The 16,134-nt window shown below is 53.4% G+C and overlaps 1 protein-coding gene across 1 annotated transcript in view; it reads left to right on the forward strand.

The window, feature by feature from the left end:
• IGSF21 (immunoglobin superfamily member 21) overlaps window positions 1-16,134 on the forward strand; it is a 292,572-nt gene that overhangs the window by 232,549 nt on the left and 43,889 nt on the right. Inside the window, exon 4 of the mRNA XM_075538388.1 lies at window positions 12,963-13,081. Within this exon, the coding sequence (XP_075394503.1) occupies window positions 12,963-13,081 (119 nt within the window). The remainder of the gene's footprint in view (window positions 1-12,962; window positions 13,082-16,134) is intronic.

The raw sequence follows: 16,134 nt of genomic DNA on the forward strand, positions 1-16,134 counted from the left end.
TAAGTGAATGATAGATGGATACCTGAGTACATGGTGGTTGATTGACTGGATAGTGGATAGGTGGATGATGGATGGATGAATGAATGAATGGATGGTGGATGGATGGATGAATGGATGATAAAGGAGTAAATTAATGGATGATGGATGGTGGGTGGGTAGTTGAGTGGATAGTGGATGGATGGATGGATGGATGAATGGAGAGATAAGTTGGTGGATGGATAAATGGATGATGGGTGAGTGGGTGGATGGATGGTGGCTGGATAGATGGATCAGTGGGTGGTGTGGATGGGTGAGTAGATGATGAAGGGAGGGCAAGGTTAATTGGATGAACCTATGGATGAAGCTCCACTTCCAGGGGGAGGACTAAAGGCTAGTGTGTCCTAGCACCTCCCGGTTCAGACTGGGCCCTGGTCACGAGCAGCATCACCCGGAAACTTGTCTCTCAGGCTGTATCCAAGCCCAGGGCATCAGAGCCTGCATTTGAACCCGCTCTCGGTGATTATTGTGCACATTCCTGTTTCAGTTGCTTGTCCTGGCATACCCCAGCGTCTTGTACAGAGCAGCCCAGCCCAAAGCAAAGCCCAGCCCTTTCTTGCCCGTCCCTTTCTGCTTCCCAGGTCTGCTAATTGCCATTGGTTCTTCCTCCCCCAAGCCTGGGCGTTTGCGGCAGCCATCCAGGGCTAGTGAGGGGAAGTAAGAAGAAGTGGGGGCGGGAGGGGGAGGAGGAACAGCTGGGCTGGCCAAGCAGGTGCACACACATGAGCCATGGGGGCCAAACCCACCTGAGCTGCCCACCCGCCCAACCACGGGCCACAAAATTGCACAGGTGTGAGGAGGGCAGAGGCTCACCCAGTCTTTTTTAGAACAGCGATCCTTTTCCAAGTGTCTAATTAGCAAACATCCCAATAGCACCCTGGGCTGCCAGCAATTTTATGGCCGTTTTTATTAGCTCTGCCTCGCAGCTCAGCCCCTTCTGCAAATGTTACCCTGGTGTCTGGACCATAACCCTGAGCTTGGAGAGTGGTCCTAGGGAGAAGCAAGGTCCTGGACAGCAGGGACTGTACAGCCACTCGGGGAAGAAGGGCAGAATTCTGGACACAGCTACGTCACACTCAGGAAGGGGTCCTGGTGGCACAGCCGTTAAAGCACTCAACCATGACACAAAAGGTTGGTGATTCCAACCCAGCCGGCACTCCCCGGTAGAAAGACATGGCAGTCTGCTTCTATACAGGTTGGAACCCCTCTGGGTGGCTCTGCTCTGTCCTGTGAGGTCTCTATGAGTTGGGACCTGGGCCCACAGCAGGCCTTTTGGTTCTCACCCCGGGGAGAGTTCCCACCACAGTGAGAGAGAGTGAGACAGGCACCAGGCTAATAAGATTGCAGGGGGTGTGTTTAACCTACTTGCAAGAAGGAACTATTTTCCAGGGCCGCTTGAAGCTCCGTTTCCATGCAAACAATGGTTATACAAATGAAAAGGCTCTCTCAGCTCTTCATTAAAGCCTCAAAGGACCCATCGCCACCTGAATCTGCTCAGTTATCCCAAAATGAGGTACTATGCGTATAAATGAGACATGCGAATTGCAGGATGCTTTTTAAATAGGGTAGATTACAAAAGCTTGGTCTCTGCTAGTCCTCTTTAGTCTTCTCCTTTGACTGCTGCAGGTTAGTGAGAGAAGTGGGTTCACACACCCAGCTCTTCCCGCCCACCCGCCCTCCCTCCCTTTTGGGTCTAGGCCAGCCCCCCAGGAGGATCTTGTGACCAGAATGAATTAGGACTTATCCCTCTCTATACCCAAGGAGCTCTGATGGTGGAGTGGGTTATGTGTGGGGCTGCTAACCACAAGCCCAGCAGTTTGAGCCCACCGGCTGCTTCGTAGGAAAAAGGTAAGGCTCTCTGCTCCTGTAGTTACTGAGAACCGTGGGGAAAAGTTCTACTCTGCGGCAGTGACTCAGTGGCAGTGGGCTTGGTTTTATTCAGCTCCTTTGTATAGACAGAAGGGCTTACGGTGGCCTGGTGTGTATCTGCATAGACATGTGCTCCATGGGGTTTTCGATGGCTGGTTTCTATTTATTTATGTTGGAAGTAAATCACCAGGCCTTTCTTCCAAGGTGCCTCTGGGCAGACTTGAACCTCCAACCTTTGGATGAGCTGCCAAGGATATCCACCTTTGCACTCCTCAGAGACTCAGTACTCAAAAGGGTGAAAGACATGGCTGGAACTCCAAATAATGCAAACCAGCCAGCCAAGCAAACGCACACAAGCAAAGACACGCTGTGTGCGTCCACCCTGTAAAATGTTCTGGAACCAGTATGACAGGCAGGGGTCGTCTGGGAACGAGACATTGGGAAGGATTTGGATGTACAAAGAGGAGAGAGATCCTGTTTCTATGAACTAAATTAGGGGTGATAAATGTGTTTATCGTCTTCATGACGGCAGCGGCTTCAACGGTGTAGACATGAGCCAGGTTCAGCTGCTGAGGAAGCGTTTGCTATGTACGATGGTTTGGGTTGTCAGTGGGCTCAGACTCGGGGACCTCAGCTCTAGCAGAATGAAACACTGCCCAGCCATGCACCACCTCGATACCATCTGTGAGTCTGCACACACTGTGGCACCTAGTTAAAAACCCAAACTTCCTGCCATCAGGCTGGTGCGAATGCAGAGCTGCCCTATAAGACAGGCTAGAACCACCCCTGTGGGTTTCTGAGAATGTAACTCTTCCTGGAGTAGAAAGCCTCATATTTCTCCAGTGGAGCGGCGGGTGGTTTTGAACTGTTGAACTTGCAGTTAGCAGCCCAATGGATTCCTTTTTTTGCGCTAATTAAGTCAATCCATTTCATTAAGAGTCCCTAGATTCTCCTGACCTTTGGTCTGCTCAACCAAACACGATGTCTTCTCTGAGCATTGGTCATCTAGCTTATTGCACGTCAGTTAGGCTCAATAAAGCTATAAACCAACTTTTTTGATAAGCAAGAATCCCAGAAGGCATCGAGTACACATGCAAACCTAGTGAATGCGCGTCATAGACCTAAGACTGGACGGGAAGAGACCGCTGTTTGTTGCGATGACCTTGGCATTGCGTCAGGATAACTCAGGCCCAATAGGAAAGGTTGCTGGCTCCACCCTACTCCCAGCAGCAAATAGTGCCGGGGACATGGAACGGGTGCCCGTGGCCATCGTGTGGACAAACGCATAGCAACCCCGCAGGACAGAGTAGAACTGCGCCCCAGGCTTTCCAATGCTGCTGCCTCCCGGGAGCCGGAGGACCACATCTTTTTCTGATGGAGTGGCTGGTGGGTTCGAAACACCGACCTTTCCATTAGCAGTCAGTCACTGTAACCCCGGTGTCGCCCGAGCCGCCTCAGTACCTGGCAGGTGCTTAACAATGCGTTGGAGAAAACCGAACTCAGTTCTCTTCAGAGTTGAGGGGAAGACTGTTCCGAGTTCCGGGTGGACCGGGCTGTGGACCAGGCGCCTCTGCGCACGCGTACTCATTCCAGCTTCTCGGGAGCAGGCGTCTCGGGAGCCGCATCAGTTCGCCAACCATACTCCGGCCCAAAAAGCCCCCAAAAGAACCCTTCCCATTCTCTCCACAGCGCACCCAGGCCTCGCAAGTCCTTTGTTGGGATTCTAGGAGAATGTGGGACTCTTCCCAGAAGCAGGGCGCAGCCAGCGAGCAAAGATGCGCGAGGAGAGGCCCTCAAAGCGCACGCGAAGCCCAGGCATCGGAATGAAGGGGCCCACCCGGCCCACCCACCCCAAACGGGAACTCGGGAAAAGAAAGACCTTCCCGTTTCTCCCAGAAGGGAGGAAGCATATGGTGCTCATTAACTGGAAAGGTGGCGAAGAAGCTGGGAATAGAAATGCACTGGCTCCAGAGCGACAGAGGCAGGCAGACCCTGGAGAGCGCCAATTAATTTGCAGGGAAAGAAAGATCGCAGGGGTCGCTAGGGAGGAAGGGTTCAGCGAGCATTCTTCAGGCCCGGGTCTGATCCGTGGCATCTACCGACCCCACACTGTATCCTTCAGTCTGCTGCCGCTTCTTTACGGGCCTCAGTTTGCTCACCCATAACAGCAGGGAACACACTGCTGGTCTATAGACCAGTGGTTCTCAACCTGTGGGTCACGACCCTTTCACAGGAGTCGCCTAAGACTATTGGAAAACACATTATGATGCATAACAGTAGCAAAATTACAGTTATGAAGTAGCAACGAAATAATTTTAAGATCGGGGGGGGGGGGGTCACCACCATGTGAGGAACTAACTGTATGAAAGGGTTGGGGCCTGAGGGGGTCAGTTGACAACCCCTGCTCTAGACCATCTTACGAACCCCGACTGCTGTTGACTCGATTGATAGCAACCCTATAAGACAGAGTAGCATGCCCTATAGGCTTTCCAGGGCTGGAAACGCTCCAGCCACACACTGCCACGCCTCTCTCCTTCACACCACCCATCTTTTGGTGGCACCCAAGCACTGAACCACTGCACCACCTGGCTCCCTAACAGGCTGCAGCTCCTAATGGCCTTATCCGATATCTGCCAAAAGAAGAAACGCATTTGTGTTTGAAGAAGTCCAGCCAGGGTGTTCCTTAGAGGCTAGATTGGCCAGCCTTCATCTTACAGACTTGGGACATGTTGCCAGGAGAGACCAGTCCCCGGAGAAGGACACCATGCTTGGTAAAGCAGAGGGGCAGCGGAAGAGAGGAAGGCCCTCAATGAGATGGACGGACAACGATGGGTCCACACATAGGAACAATTGTGAGGCTGTGACAAGCTAGGCAGTCTTTCTTTCTGTTGTGCATAAGATCACTGTGGGTCAGCACCGACCCAACGGCAACTCACAACAACAACCACATCTCTCTTGGCACGAGCAATTCAGCACTTCCCTCCCAGCTGAAAGGTTGGGGGTTTGAAGCCCCTCAGAAGGAAATCTGGAAGACCGTACAGCCCAGATTCCCATGAGCACAGCACGGCTCTAACACACATGACATTAGCATGTGTCCTCATCCCCTTGATGGCCACTAACAGCCACAATAGGAGGCAGCATGAGGAGAGGGTCGTGACCAGGGCTAGACCAGTCGTGTCTGCCGAAGCAAAACTGCCACATCTTGGTCCTGTAGAAACGCAGGTGGGGTTGAACTGCCAACCTTTTAACTAGCAGCCACGCAATAGACCTCTGTGCCACCAGGGCTCCTTAGCAACAAAGATTCTAAGAATCCTCAGTACAATGCCAACCGTTATAATCCCCAATATTAGCACACACCCCATTAGCTGTACATCTAATTACAGCCAAGTTGATTCTGACTCAGGCAGCCTCGTGTATCAGAGGCGAAGTGTGTTCCATATGGTTCCCATCAGCTGATTTTTGGAAGTAAGTCTGCAGGCCTTTCTTCCGTGGCCCCTCTAAGTGGACTCAAACTTCCAACCTTTCTGTTAGCAATCAACTCTCTGTCACCAAGTCAATTTCGACACCTGGAAGTATAGGACATGGTGGCAGAAGGGTCCCTGTGGGTTTCTAACATTTGCTTTTAGAGAATAGGACTCCTCTGTCTCCCACGGAGTGGCTGGTGGTTTCAAACTGCTGACCTTGAGGTTAGCAGACCAACACAGAACCATTCCACCACCACCAGGGCTCCCGTTAACCATCCGGGGGTTCCTTAATCCCAGAGGCAGGTGTGATCCCACCCCTTTATGCAGTGGAAGGACTGAAGCTCAGAAAGGCCAAGGGACCGCGTCCAATGTCACATCGTAAATGTGCTGCAGAGCCGAGACTGGCATCCAGGGCTCCTAACTCAGTGACCCTGGCTGTTTCTGTCGCTCCCATTCATACCCCAGCACCTGCTCTGTGACCAGACTCTGCTTCAAGGTGTTCACACCCAGGGACAAAGAAGAAGGTACAGTGTAGCGAGCCAGGAAGCAGACCCAGGGGGCTGCAGCTGGTTAAGGGCCCAGTTGACAGTTCAAATCCTTCTCGAGGTGCCTCTGAAGAAAGGCCTGGCAATCTGCTTCCACACAATCCCTGTCATCTAACACTCATTCTATGGGGTACAGTTCGCCCTGAAATGCATGGTGCCGCTGGGCACCGGAATCCACTCGTGGCAATTGGTGGTTTTTAGTTTTGTTGTTCTGCATTGTCTGACCACGGTATGGAGAGGGAGGTGCCCCCAGCCAGACTTGGCCCTGGAGAGGTCGAGATGGATTGAGGGTGAGCAACCTGGCCACCCTGCTGGCCACAGTGGCATCTGAATGTGGAGTATACTCAATTCTCTCTCATTGGGTGTCCAGGTTGCACCAGGTTGGAGTTAAGCCCGTGAAAGATTCCATGTCATCTAACCACCCTACAGAGGTGGCGAGCCCATATGGGGAAACTGAGGCTCAGAGAGGTGACCAGATTTTCCCAGGGTCACACCGCTAGTCAGCGACCAGGTTGAGACTCCAATAATTTAGCCAGGGTGTGCTTATAACTACTGGGCCAAACTGCTGGTGTTAGAAAGATGGATAGAGGCTCAGCACGTGGACAGAGAGGGAATGATGTGCCCAGAAGGCCCAGCATGGGCAGACCTGTGAGGGCAAAGACATTGCAGCAGGGACCGACGTCTGACATCTCTGTACCCACCTCCAGCCCCACCTGCTAGGTTCAGCATCTGCAGGGCAATCGGTAGGACCAAGCCTCGGGCTGACAGTGGTCGGCCCACAGTCCTGGCCCTTCCCAGCAGAGCCCCAGTGGCCGACCCCCAGGTGCTTTCCCCCACCCCCCACCCGGGAGCTGCATGCCTCAGGGACACCCAGTGGGGCCCTTGCTCTGCCTGTGCCTAGCTTTTCAAAACCACAATTACTCACCCTCCAGAGACACTGTCAGTGTTGGTAAACTCCAGCCGTTAAGCTGTATTACACCCATGTCTCCAGAAACCTTTGCAGTTATTAATAGTTTATCGATCACAGCCCATTGCTGATGAGAGAACGCCTCCTCCCCCTGCCCTGATGGGCCCCTGCTAGCTGCAGAAGGCCGCCATCCAGCAGGCAGATCAATGCCCCTCGATTCTGGGGAGAGGCAGTCTCTGGGCCACTGACTCCACTTTGCAAGGATGACAGGGCCGGTGAACGCACAGATGAGTGCTGAGCAGTGGTGGGTTGGTCTGGACTGGAGCTGTGACCCGGCAGCCGGCCCTGCAGGGGAGGGCATGCGGAGAGGGGCTGTGCAGGGTCTACCACAGAAAGGAGAGTGAGCTCTCCAGGCTCCCTCCTCAAACCCTCCACAGCCCCCTGGACCACTGCCCCCCCACTCACTTAGTGGATGTCCACTGAGCACCTACAGCGATGGCACAAAGCGATGGCACAAAGTGTGAGGGATGCAAGCCTCTGGGCTCAGTCGCTCACCTGATGTTGGGGTGATTCACCAAGAAAGCCCCAGGGAGTCTCCCTACTCTGTCACTTGGGGCCCCCACGATGCGGATTGTACCCTGTGGCAATGAGTGTGCTTTTGAGGATGACCAGCACTGTGGTTGGTGCGGGGACACACTGGTCAATCCCCCTGTCAACCCTGTCTCCATAGGGTTTCCTCTAGGCGGTGGGTGGGTTGGAGAACATGAAATCATCTCAATGAAAGTCACAAGGTACAATATTATTTGTATTAAGGTTGCCACGAGTCAGGGCCATTCGATGACACCCAATAACAACATCCTAGAGTGAGTAGGAGATGCCCGCTGTATCAGTTAGCTATTGCCGCGTAACAAACCGTAACACAACCGCGGAAGATGGTGGTTCCCCAGTCTAGGGGTTGGCTGAGCTCACTTGAATGTAGGGTGAAGGTGCTCTCAGCAGGGATGGCTGGGCCCTCTCCATGAACTCTCCGCCCGCATCAGGACAGAGACAGGGGTCTGCTGAGAGGGAAAGAGACACAGAGAGGAGACTCTCGAGAACTGGACGTTGAGCATCTCTCTTCCCCTCATTTGTATCGCTTGGATCCCTAGAGTCTATTCCAACGCCTGGCGACTCTGCAGTGTGTGCCGGGTAGAGCCACTCTCTAAGTCTTGCCCAGGACGGCAACTTTGGGAAGCAGATCGCCATGATGGCAGGGTGGGCTCGAACCACCCATCTTCCGGCTTGTACTCGAGTACATCACTGTTGTACATCAACTATCATTGACCAAGTCAAGTGACAAATCTGGCTGAGCAGGTGGGAAGTCTGCCTGCCTCTAGGGAGGCAGTTTGGGAGCCATCTGTGCCTCGACCCCCAAGACCCAGATGGAGACGATGTCTTTATGAAAGTGGCTTTCCTTTGTAATTTGAGCAATGAGTGGGATGTACCAGAGAAAGGAAGTGCAGTATTCCCAGCTAAGGAGACCAGGAAGAGTCTCAAAGGAGCTTAGCCCAATGCAATGTGAGATCCTGGATTGGGTCCTAGGACAGCCAGGGGCTTCAGCGAAGCATTGGCAAAGCCCCATCAAGTGTGTGTGTTGGAGGGGTGGGGGGCATTCCTAGCAATGCACCAATTTTTTTATTTTGGACATGCGTGCCAAGGTGAGGGGTGGGCAGTAGGGGTCCCATGGAAGAACTCGCACAGCCCCAGCAGGAGAGCCGCTCAATTCCCAGCCCGACGGGTGCACCTCAGGTGCAGCCACCTGTCCCTGGAGGCTTTGCGTGTGGCTCTGAGGATGAAGGGGTGCCATCAGAGCTCCCGAACTAAGAACGACTTGGAGGAAAGGCTTGGCGACCTCCCGTAAACCAGCCAGCGAAAACTGGAGGGATCCTAGCCATCCGAAGCCCAGGCAACGGCGGGCAGACCTGGTGCAGGTGCTGGCAGTCTTCCACTGAGCTGGGCCTGGCTCTCGGTGCACCTGGGCAGCCTGGGAAGTCACGCAAACCAGCCAGTTAGGGCCCTGATAGGAAGGAAAACTGAGCCAGAGATAACACGGGGGTTCTCTGTATTATCTATGACATGCTTCTGTGCATCTGAAATGATTCCTATTGGGGGTGGGGTGTGGGGGAGGGACGCCTCTCAGTGCAGAGCGAGGTTGGAAGAGGACTGTGACAGAAGCCGGGAGGCAGAGGCTGGCTGGAGATGAAGAGGGAGGCAGCTGCCGCTGGAGTCTGGTCTTGACTTAAGAGCTGAGAGAAGCCTTTGAAGGGCTTTGGGTAGTGTGGGGAACAGCCTTGATGTCATTTGCATCTGAAACGATCTGGATCTTTCTTGGAGAGAGGATAAGGAGGGGGTTAGCAGAGACCAAGAATCCCTACTCTTCCAGTTAAGGAAGGGTGGCAGTGGAGGAGAGGATAAGGAGGGGGTTAGCAGAGACCAAGAATCCCTACTCTTCCAGTTAAGGAAGGGTGGCAGTGGAGGCGGAGAGAAGCGCATGGATTCATTTGGGAGGGATCCAGGGCTTGGGCGTGGATGGTGCTTGGGGAGTCCAGACATGGCGGCTCTCTAAGCCCAGGACTGTGACTTGGGTTAATGGTGGAGGCAGGGCCCATCCTTGGAGCCAGAGAACCCAGTGAATGGAACACTTGGCTGTATAGGTAAATCTAAGCGATAAGGTGCTTCCTTTGTAAGGCGCTGATCCAGGTGTCCCTTGTGCTGTCTTCTACCCAAGCATCTAGCTTATGTTACTGTCACCTGGGCTTGTCATCCATGTAACAACTGCCTACACGTGTCACTGTGCTGCTCTCGGATAAGCACATCTTCTGCCCGGCTCAGCTAGGTGTCGGTTACCTGCTCATATCACCTGTGTGCCAACCGTGTCATTATGATTTCATTGCATTGCGGGTAGCTACCAGCTATACGGGTCCCCTGAGCCTGTCTCCTTACAGCGCTGTCACCTGAGCATGTCACCCACATGCCTGTCACCTGCGCCAGTCATCTCCTAAACTGACACCGATGAATATCACCTAAACATGTCAGTCTGGGTGATGGTCTCTCAGTAACGCTCAGTAACCTAGCTGGCTGGCACAGGGGCTATTTTTTCAGTCTGGCTGAGTTACAAACACAGAAAACAGTTCCCCCCAGGGGAGGCAGGTCCCCTGCTGTTCTGGCTTGTCACCAAGAGCTCCTTCTTCAGAGAGCCTGAGGGTAGAGGAGGCAGCCGCCTCCCACTAAAGTTCCCCTGATGAAAAAGCTCGCTATTCTTGAAGGTCTTCCAGGACAGGCAGCAGACCAGATGTCAGCCCTGTGTGTTCTATGTAAATGAAGGTGTTTGTGGATGCAAATGTGGGCTGGGTGGGGAGAGAGGCTGGGAGCCCAGGTGTGATGTGAGCAGTAGGGAGGGGCAGTGAGGCCCAGGAAGGCGGCTGAAAACAAAGATGAGAGGGAGGGAAACAGCTGAAACACGAAGACGTGTGACTCTGAGGTTCCAATGTTCAGCAGAAACAGATGGAATAGAGGGAGGAAAGGAGGTCCAGGAGGAGGAGCCCCCCCTTCAGTGTGGTGGCAGACTCCAGAACCTGAGCTCTTCACCCCTACTCCCCCTGCCCACCCCTTCCTCTCTCCCCACCTAGGGCGGGACTGTTGGTCTGTGAGGGGGTAGGGCAGAATGCTGTGCATTGATCAGGGGCTCTGTGAAGGTGGGAGTCCCTGGGTGGTACAGATGGTTCACAGGCTTGGCCACCACTCAGGTACCTCGGAAGAAAGGCCTGGTGATCTTCTTCTAAAAGAGCAGCCATTGGAAATATTATGCTGCAAAGCTTTACTCTGACACTCACGAGGCACCAGGAGGTGGAAAGCGACTCAGGGGCCTTTGGCTTGTTCCTGGTTTTCTGTTGCTCTGCATGGTGGCCAATGTAGGGCCTCATCAGCTCTGGAAGCAGGCCCAGGGAGAACAGGACCCCACTGAAGAGCCCACTGAAGGTGCCCACCCGGGTTTACTGGGTGCAGACCCTCTGGGGTCCTCCCTCTCCCCATGGACAGCACGTGATGGAGCGAGTCATGCCCCTCTGTCCCTCTGGACACCACCAACCTGCTTCCTGAGGGACCTGCTTCCCGAGGACCTATTTCCCAAGGTCAGACAGGGACGTCGCTGTCGCCCATCTTCATGGGCTCCATCCGTATCAGCCCCATTTGTCCAGATGTTGTTTAAAAACAGAGGCTCCGACAAGCCCAACGTCACCTAGCTTTTAAACTGCAGGTGCTCTTCTCTCTGACAGCACGTCTGTTGTGTGACATCCTGTCGAAGGTGACTCACGGTGACCCTGTAGGGCAGAGTAGAACTGGCCTGTGGGGGTCTTCTTGGCTGCAAAGAAGCGGGTCTCAGGGCTCTTCCTGGGGCCAGCCGGAGGCTCAAACCACTGACCTTGTGGTCAGCTGACAAGCACTTAACCACTTAACCACTGCACCACTTGTCCCTCCGTTGCGGGGGGGGGGGGAGGGGGAGGGGGGATGGGGGGGAGGCAGAGCTGCCCCAGGGGTGCTCCCATGGGGAGAGGAACAACATGCCAACTCACCTTCCTGTGGCCAGCCTCTGAAGACCCCACAGAAAGACCCAGAAGAGACCACACAACAGCCTGGGGGCCAATCCCGCCCTTCGCCTGTGTTTGTTTGTTTGTTTACTTATTAGCTTATTCTTGATTTGTCTTATTTGCTTACTTATCTTTATTTAAGTAAAGGTTTTCTTTATTTACTTATCTCTTGCCTTTTGAAAGAGGCTGGAAAACCTGCAAGGTGAACAACATGCCACAGCACGTGAGAGTAACATGACATTCCAAACTCAGGGTCTGTAAATAAAGTTTTATTGGGAGCCTCCACCCTGGCTCCTGGGTAAGTGTGTGCTCAGCAGCAGAAGCGGGCACTTGTGAGAGACCGCGTGTGTGCAGAGCAGAAAATCTCTGCTACCTGGTCTGGCAGAGGACTCCTGCACAGGGGTGAAGAGGCCTCCTCCTCTTCCTCCTCCTCCTCTTCCCCTCCTCCTCCTCCCCTCCTTCTCCTCCTCCTCTCCTCCTCCACCTCCTTTTCCTCCTTCTCCTCCCCTCCTCCTCTTCCCCCTCCTCCTCCTCCTCCTCCTCTCCCCCTCCTCCTTCTCCTCCTCCTCCTCCTCTCCCCCTCCTCCTTCTCCTCCTCCTCCTCCCCCTCCTCCTCCTCCTCCTCCTCTCCCCCTCCTCCTCCTCCTCCTCCTCCTCCTCAGTCCTCCAGAGAGAAGCCCTCCCTGCAGTCTGTCTGATAAAAGCAACAAGGAGGAAACAACGCAAGACAGCTCTTTTCAGGGGGTTCCACGCGCCGGCCTGCTCCGGGTCAGAGCGGAGCAGGCTCCAGAGGGTTCCGCTGACGATTTTTCCAGATCCCACAAAGGTGCTTCCCAGACCTTCTGGGTGGACTCAGACCTTCCATATATTCTGTTCTTAGTAAAGGTGTTAGCCATCTGCACCCCACCCCCTAGGACCCCAAGCTTTGATAAGTGGTTCATTTTACCACAGGCGTTTGGAGAGCTGGTTGCCCTCTCTGCCTCCCTTTCCCACAGGCCTCCTCCTTGGGGACAGGGATTTAATTTTGTTTTCTTTTAGTGTCCCCAGGGTTGGTCACAATGTGGCAGCCCAGAGTGTGGAAAGAACTCCAGCCCTGCTTCCAAGGAGCTCACGCCCCTCCCTGAGTCCACTTCTTGCCTATGAGATAGAAACGGAGCTCCTCCTGCAGAGGGCTCCTGAGGGCTGAGGCCATGCATGGTGACAGTTGTGAGCCAGTGCCACTGGCCTGGTGACAGGCTAGGTGCCTGATGCCCCAGCCATGTCACTGTCACGGCACCTCCGGAAAGGGGCCCCATTGCCATCCCGAATTCAGATGGAGCTCCGCTGAACCCAGTGCCAGCATCTTGGCCTTAGCATACAGCTGGTGCTCAATCAGTCCCCCTCCTCCCAGAACACACGGTGCATAGACGAGGGGCCAGCCGCTATAAGGGTTTGGTAAGGAGCCTGGGGTCTCCGGGTGGGTCCCGGCACAGTGCTCTCTTCCAGCCCCCAAGTGACTTCTGCTTCCTCCCCTCAGGCTGCCTGAGGTCCGCATCTCTGACAACGGTCCCTACGAGTGCCATGTGGGTATCTACGACCGAGCCACGAGAGAGAAGGTGGTGCTCGCCTCAGGCAACATATTCCTCAATGTCATGGGTGAGTGCAAGAGCTGTGTGTGTGTAGGCACACATGCATGTATGTGCATGCGTATACACGGGTGTGTGTGTGTGCATGCTACATGGTCTTGGGCCCCCCATCAAAATGCCTACTATACTAGCTGTGGACCCTCTTCTCCTTCGGCACCCCTGCCTTCAAGGGCAAAGCGTCGGCCAAGTCATGTTACAGCCTTGTCACCCCAAGACCTACCTCCTGAGCCCCTGCACAGATTCCCCGACCTCAGAACTTCAGGAGGCGGGCCCGGCTCCCGGGTGCTCAGGGCTCAGTACCAGACTGGGCCCTAGCGGGGCTCAAGGGCACCCATGAGAATGCATGGCACAGAAGGAGGGGCGAGAATTGTCTCGGTGCCCCCTTCTGTGGGATGCAGATGGGACAGAGTGTGTCCCTCACAGTCCTCAGGGTCAGGCTGAGACCCATGAGGGCGCCAAGGTGGGAGTACCAGGCGGTGTGCAGGCTGCTGGGTGAACGCTTTCCCCAGGCTGAAGCCTGATACCACCATGTTGGTGGAAACCTCAGTGGGGAGGGGAGGCGGGTAAGAGGAAGGGTTAACAGGTCATGAGGCCCCCAGGGATCCCAGTGAGGCACACATCTGGCTGCAGAGAGCCCTGCACCCCGCCAGGTGTGTCCTCCAGGTGAGGAAGGGCCAGGTGAGGAGCTGGGAGATGCACTGGATACGGGGTCTCCTGATTCTCTCTGGCTGCCTGCATCCTCCACAGAGTCAGCGCTCACCCCAGCCAGGGTGAGCAGCTTTGCCCCGGGCTCCAGGCTCCCTGATTTTATTACCAAATGCTATTTACCAGGGAAATAAGGCTTGCCAGCCCAGCCCGGGCAATCAATGAAGGCAGAAAGGCCCTGTCGCAAGTTGCTGCTTCTGGGGGCGTTTGAAAACTTCCAAAGGCTAGGCCTCCACAGGAACATCGACCCCTGCAGCAGCGGCAGCAGTGGGTGGGGCATCCTGCCTTCCTGGCAGAGCAGTGACCACAGCCGCTGTGGGGATTGTGCCAGGAGCAAACAGGGCAGCCCCTGGCAGCCGGGCCAGGAGACCCTATCCCTTGGGCCCACTCACTCACAGACCAAACCAGCTCCCCCTATACCTTGGACTACATGCTCTGGGCTTGCCATGCCCGGGAGAGGCTTCAAGGGGCTTCCAATCTGATGAGAGAAGGAGACACAAGTCCTCACTCATTTACTCATTAAATACGGAGTGAGCGCCTACTATGTGCCTTATCCTGGAGAAACACGTTTGACCAAGACAGTTTGTCTGCAGGGGGTTTACTCCCAGGATCTAAGACAGACCTCAAGCACGTGGATAGATACATCAGCGGGAGGCTTGCGGCTGAGCACAAGTACTGGGAAGAAAGCAAACCCCAAATTCACAGCTATTGAGTCAATGCTGACTCGTACCAACCCTACAGAGGGTTTCTGGGGCTGTACATCTGTGTAAGAGCAGACAACCTCAACTTTCTCCCAAGGACTGACTGGTGGGTTTGAACCAACAACATTGAGGTTAACAGTCAACACTTACTCAACAGCACCTCCAGGGTAACTGGGCAGAGTGACGCCAGGCGTTGGGCAGGGAGCTGAGAGAACGCCCCTGGAGGCCACTGGCCTATGTGCTTTATCTGCCATTCAGGCCTCCGGGCAGCCCACGTGAATTACCGAGTTTACTAGAAGATCTATCCAAACACATGTTCACGTACCACTTGTCTGTCAGTTTGGTGGCTTGTGTGTTGCTATGATGATGGAAGCTATATCACTGGCATTTCAAATGTCAGTAAGCTCACCCAAAGTGAACAGGCTTCAGCAGAGCTACCAGACAAAGAAGAGGCTACGGACAAGGAATCGGCTACTGCCTCTGAAAACCCCATGGGTATCATCCAAACAACATCAGTTACTGAAAACCGAATGAATGAGAGGAGAGCATTGTTAGGGAGAGTGCCAGAAAACAGGGTGCCCCTATGGCTGGAAGGCACTCACAACATGATGGAGGAAGAGCTGCCTTCCTAAAGCTGCATGAACCTTACTGACTCGGATGGAGGAAAGCCTTTGGGATCTTCCTTTGCCAGTGGGCCATGACTCAAAATGAGAATAACGAGCTACAAACAGCAATTAATAATTGGAACTTGGAATGTACAAAGTATGAATCTAGGAAAAGTGAAAGTCATTAAAAATAAAATGAAATAGATAAAGGATGATATTCTAGGCATTAATGAGCTGCAAAGGACTGGTATTGACCATTTTGAGCCAGAAAATCATACTTTACACAACCAAGGGGAATGGCTTGGCATTTATTGTCAAAAAGAGCATTATAAGCTCTTTCTTGAAGTCCAATGCTGTCAGTGATAGGATAATGTCTATCTGCATACAAAGAAATCTAATCCCTAAAACTAGTATTCAAATTTATGCACCAACCACTAAAGCTAATGATGGAGAAATCGAATACTTCTACTAGCCAACGTCTTCAGTCTGAAAATGATCAAACATGCAATCAAGATGCATTGATAATTATTGGTGATTGGAATGCAAAAGTCGGAAACAAAGAGGAAGGAGCGGTAGTTAGACAATATGGTCTTGGTGCTAGAAATGAAGCTGGAGAGCACCTGGTGGAATTTTACAAGACGAACGACTTCTTCAGCACAAATACTTTCATTCAATAGCACAAAAGACAATTCCCTATACATGGACGTCTCTAGATGGAATATGCAGAAATCAAATTGACTACGTCTGTGGGACGAGACCAAGGAGAAGCTCAATCGCAGCTAGAACCAGGCGAGGGACTGACTGTGGAACAGAACATCAATGTTCTCATATGTCAATTCAGGTTAAAGCTGAAGACAATTAAAGCAAGTCCACAAGAGCCCAAATACGATCTTCAATATATCCCGCCCAAATTTCGATGACATCTCAGTAACAGATTTGATGCATTAAACACTAATGACAGAAGACCCAAGGAGCTGCGGAATGGCATCAAGAATATCCTGCAGGAAGAAGCAAACGATCGTTCGGAAGACAAGAAAGAAGGGAAAGATCAA

Source organism: Tenrec ecaudatus, chromosome 1 (genome assembly GCF_050624435.1).
Source record: "Tenrec ecaudatus isolate mTenEca1 chromosome 1, mTenEca1.hap1, whole genome shotgun sequence".
Classification (NCBI taxonomy): domain Eukaryota; kingdom Metazoa; phylum Chordata; class Mammalia; order Afrosoricida; family Tenrecidae; genus Tenrec; species Tenrec ecaudatus.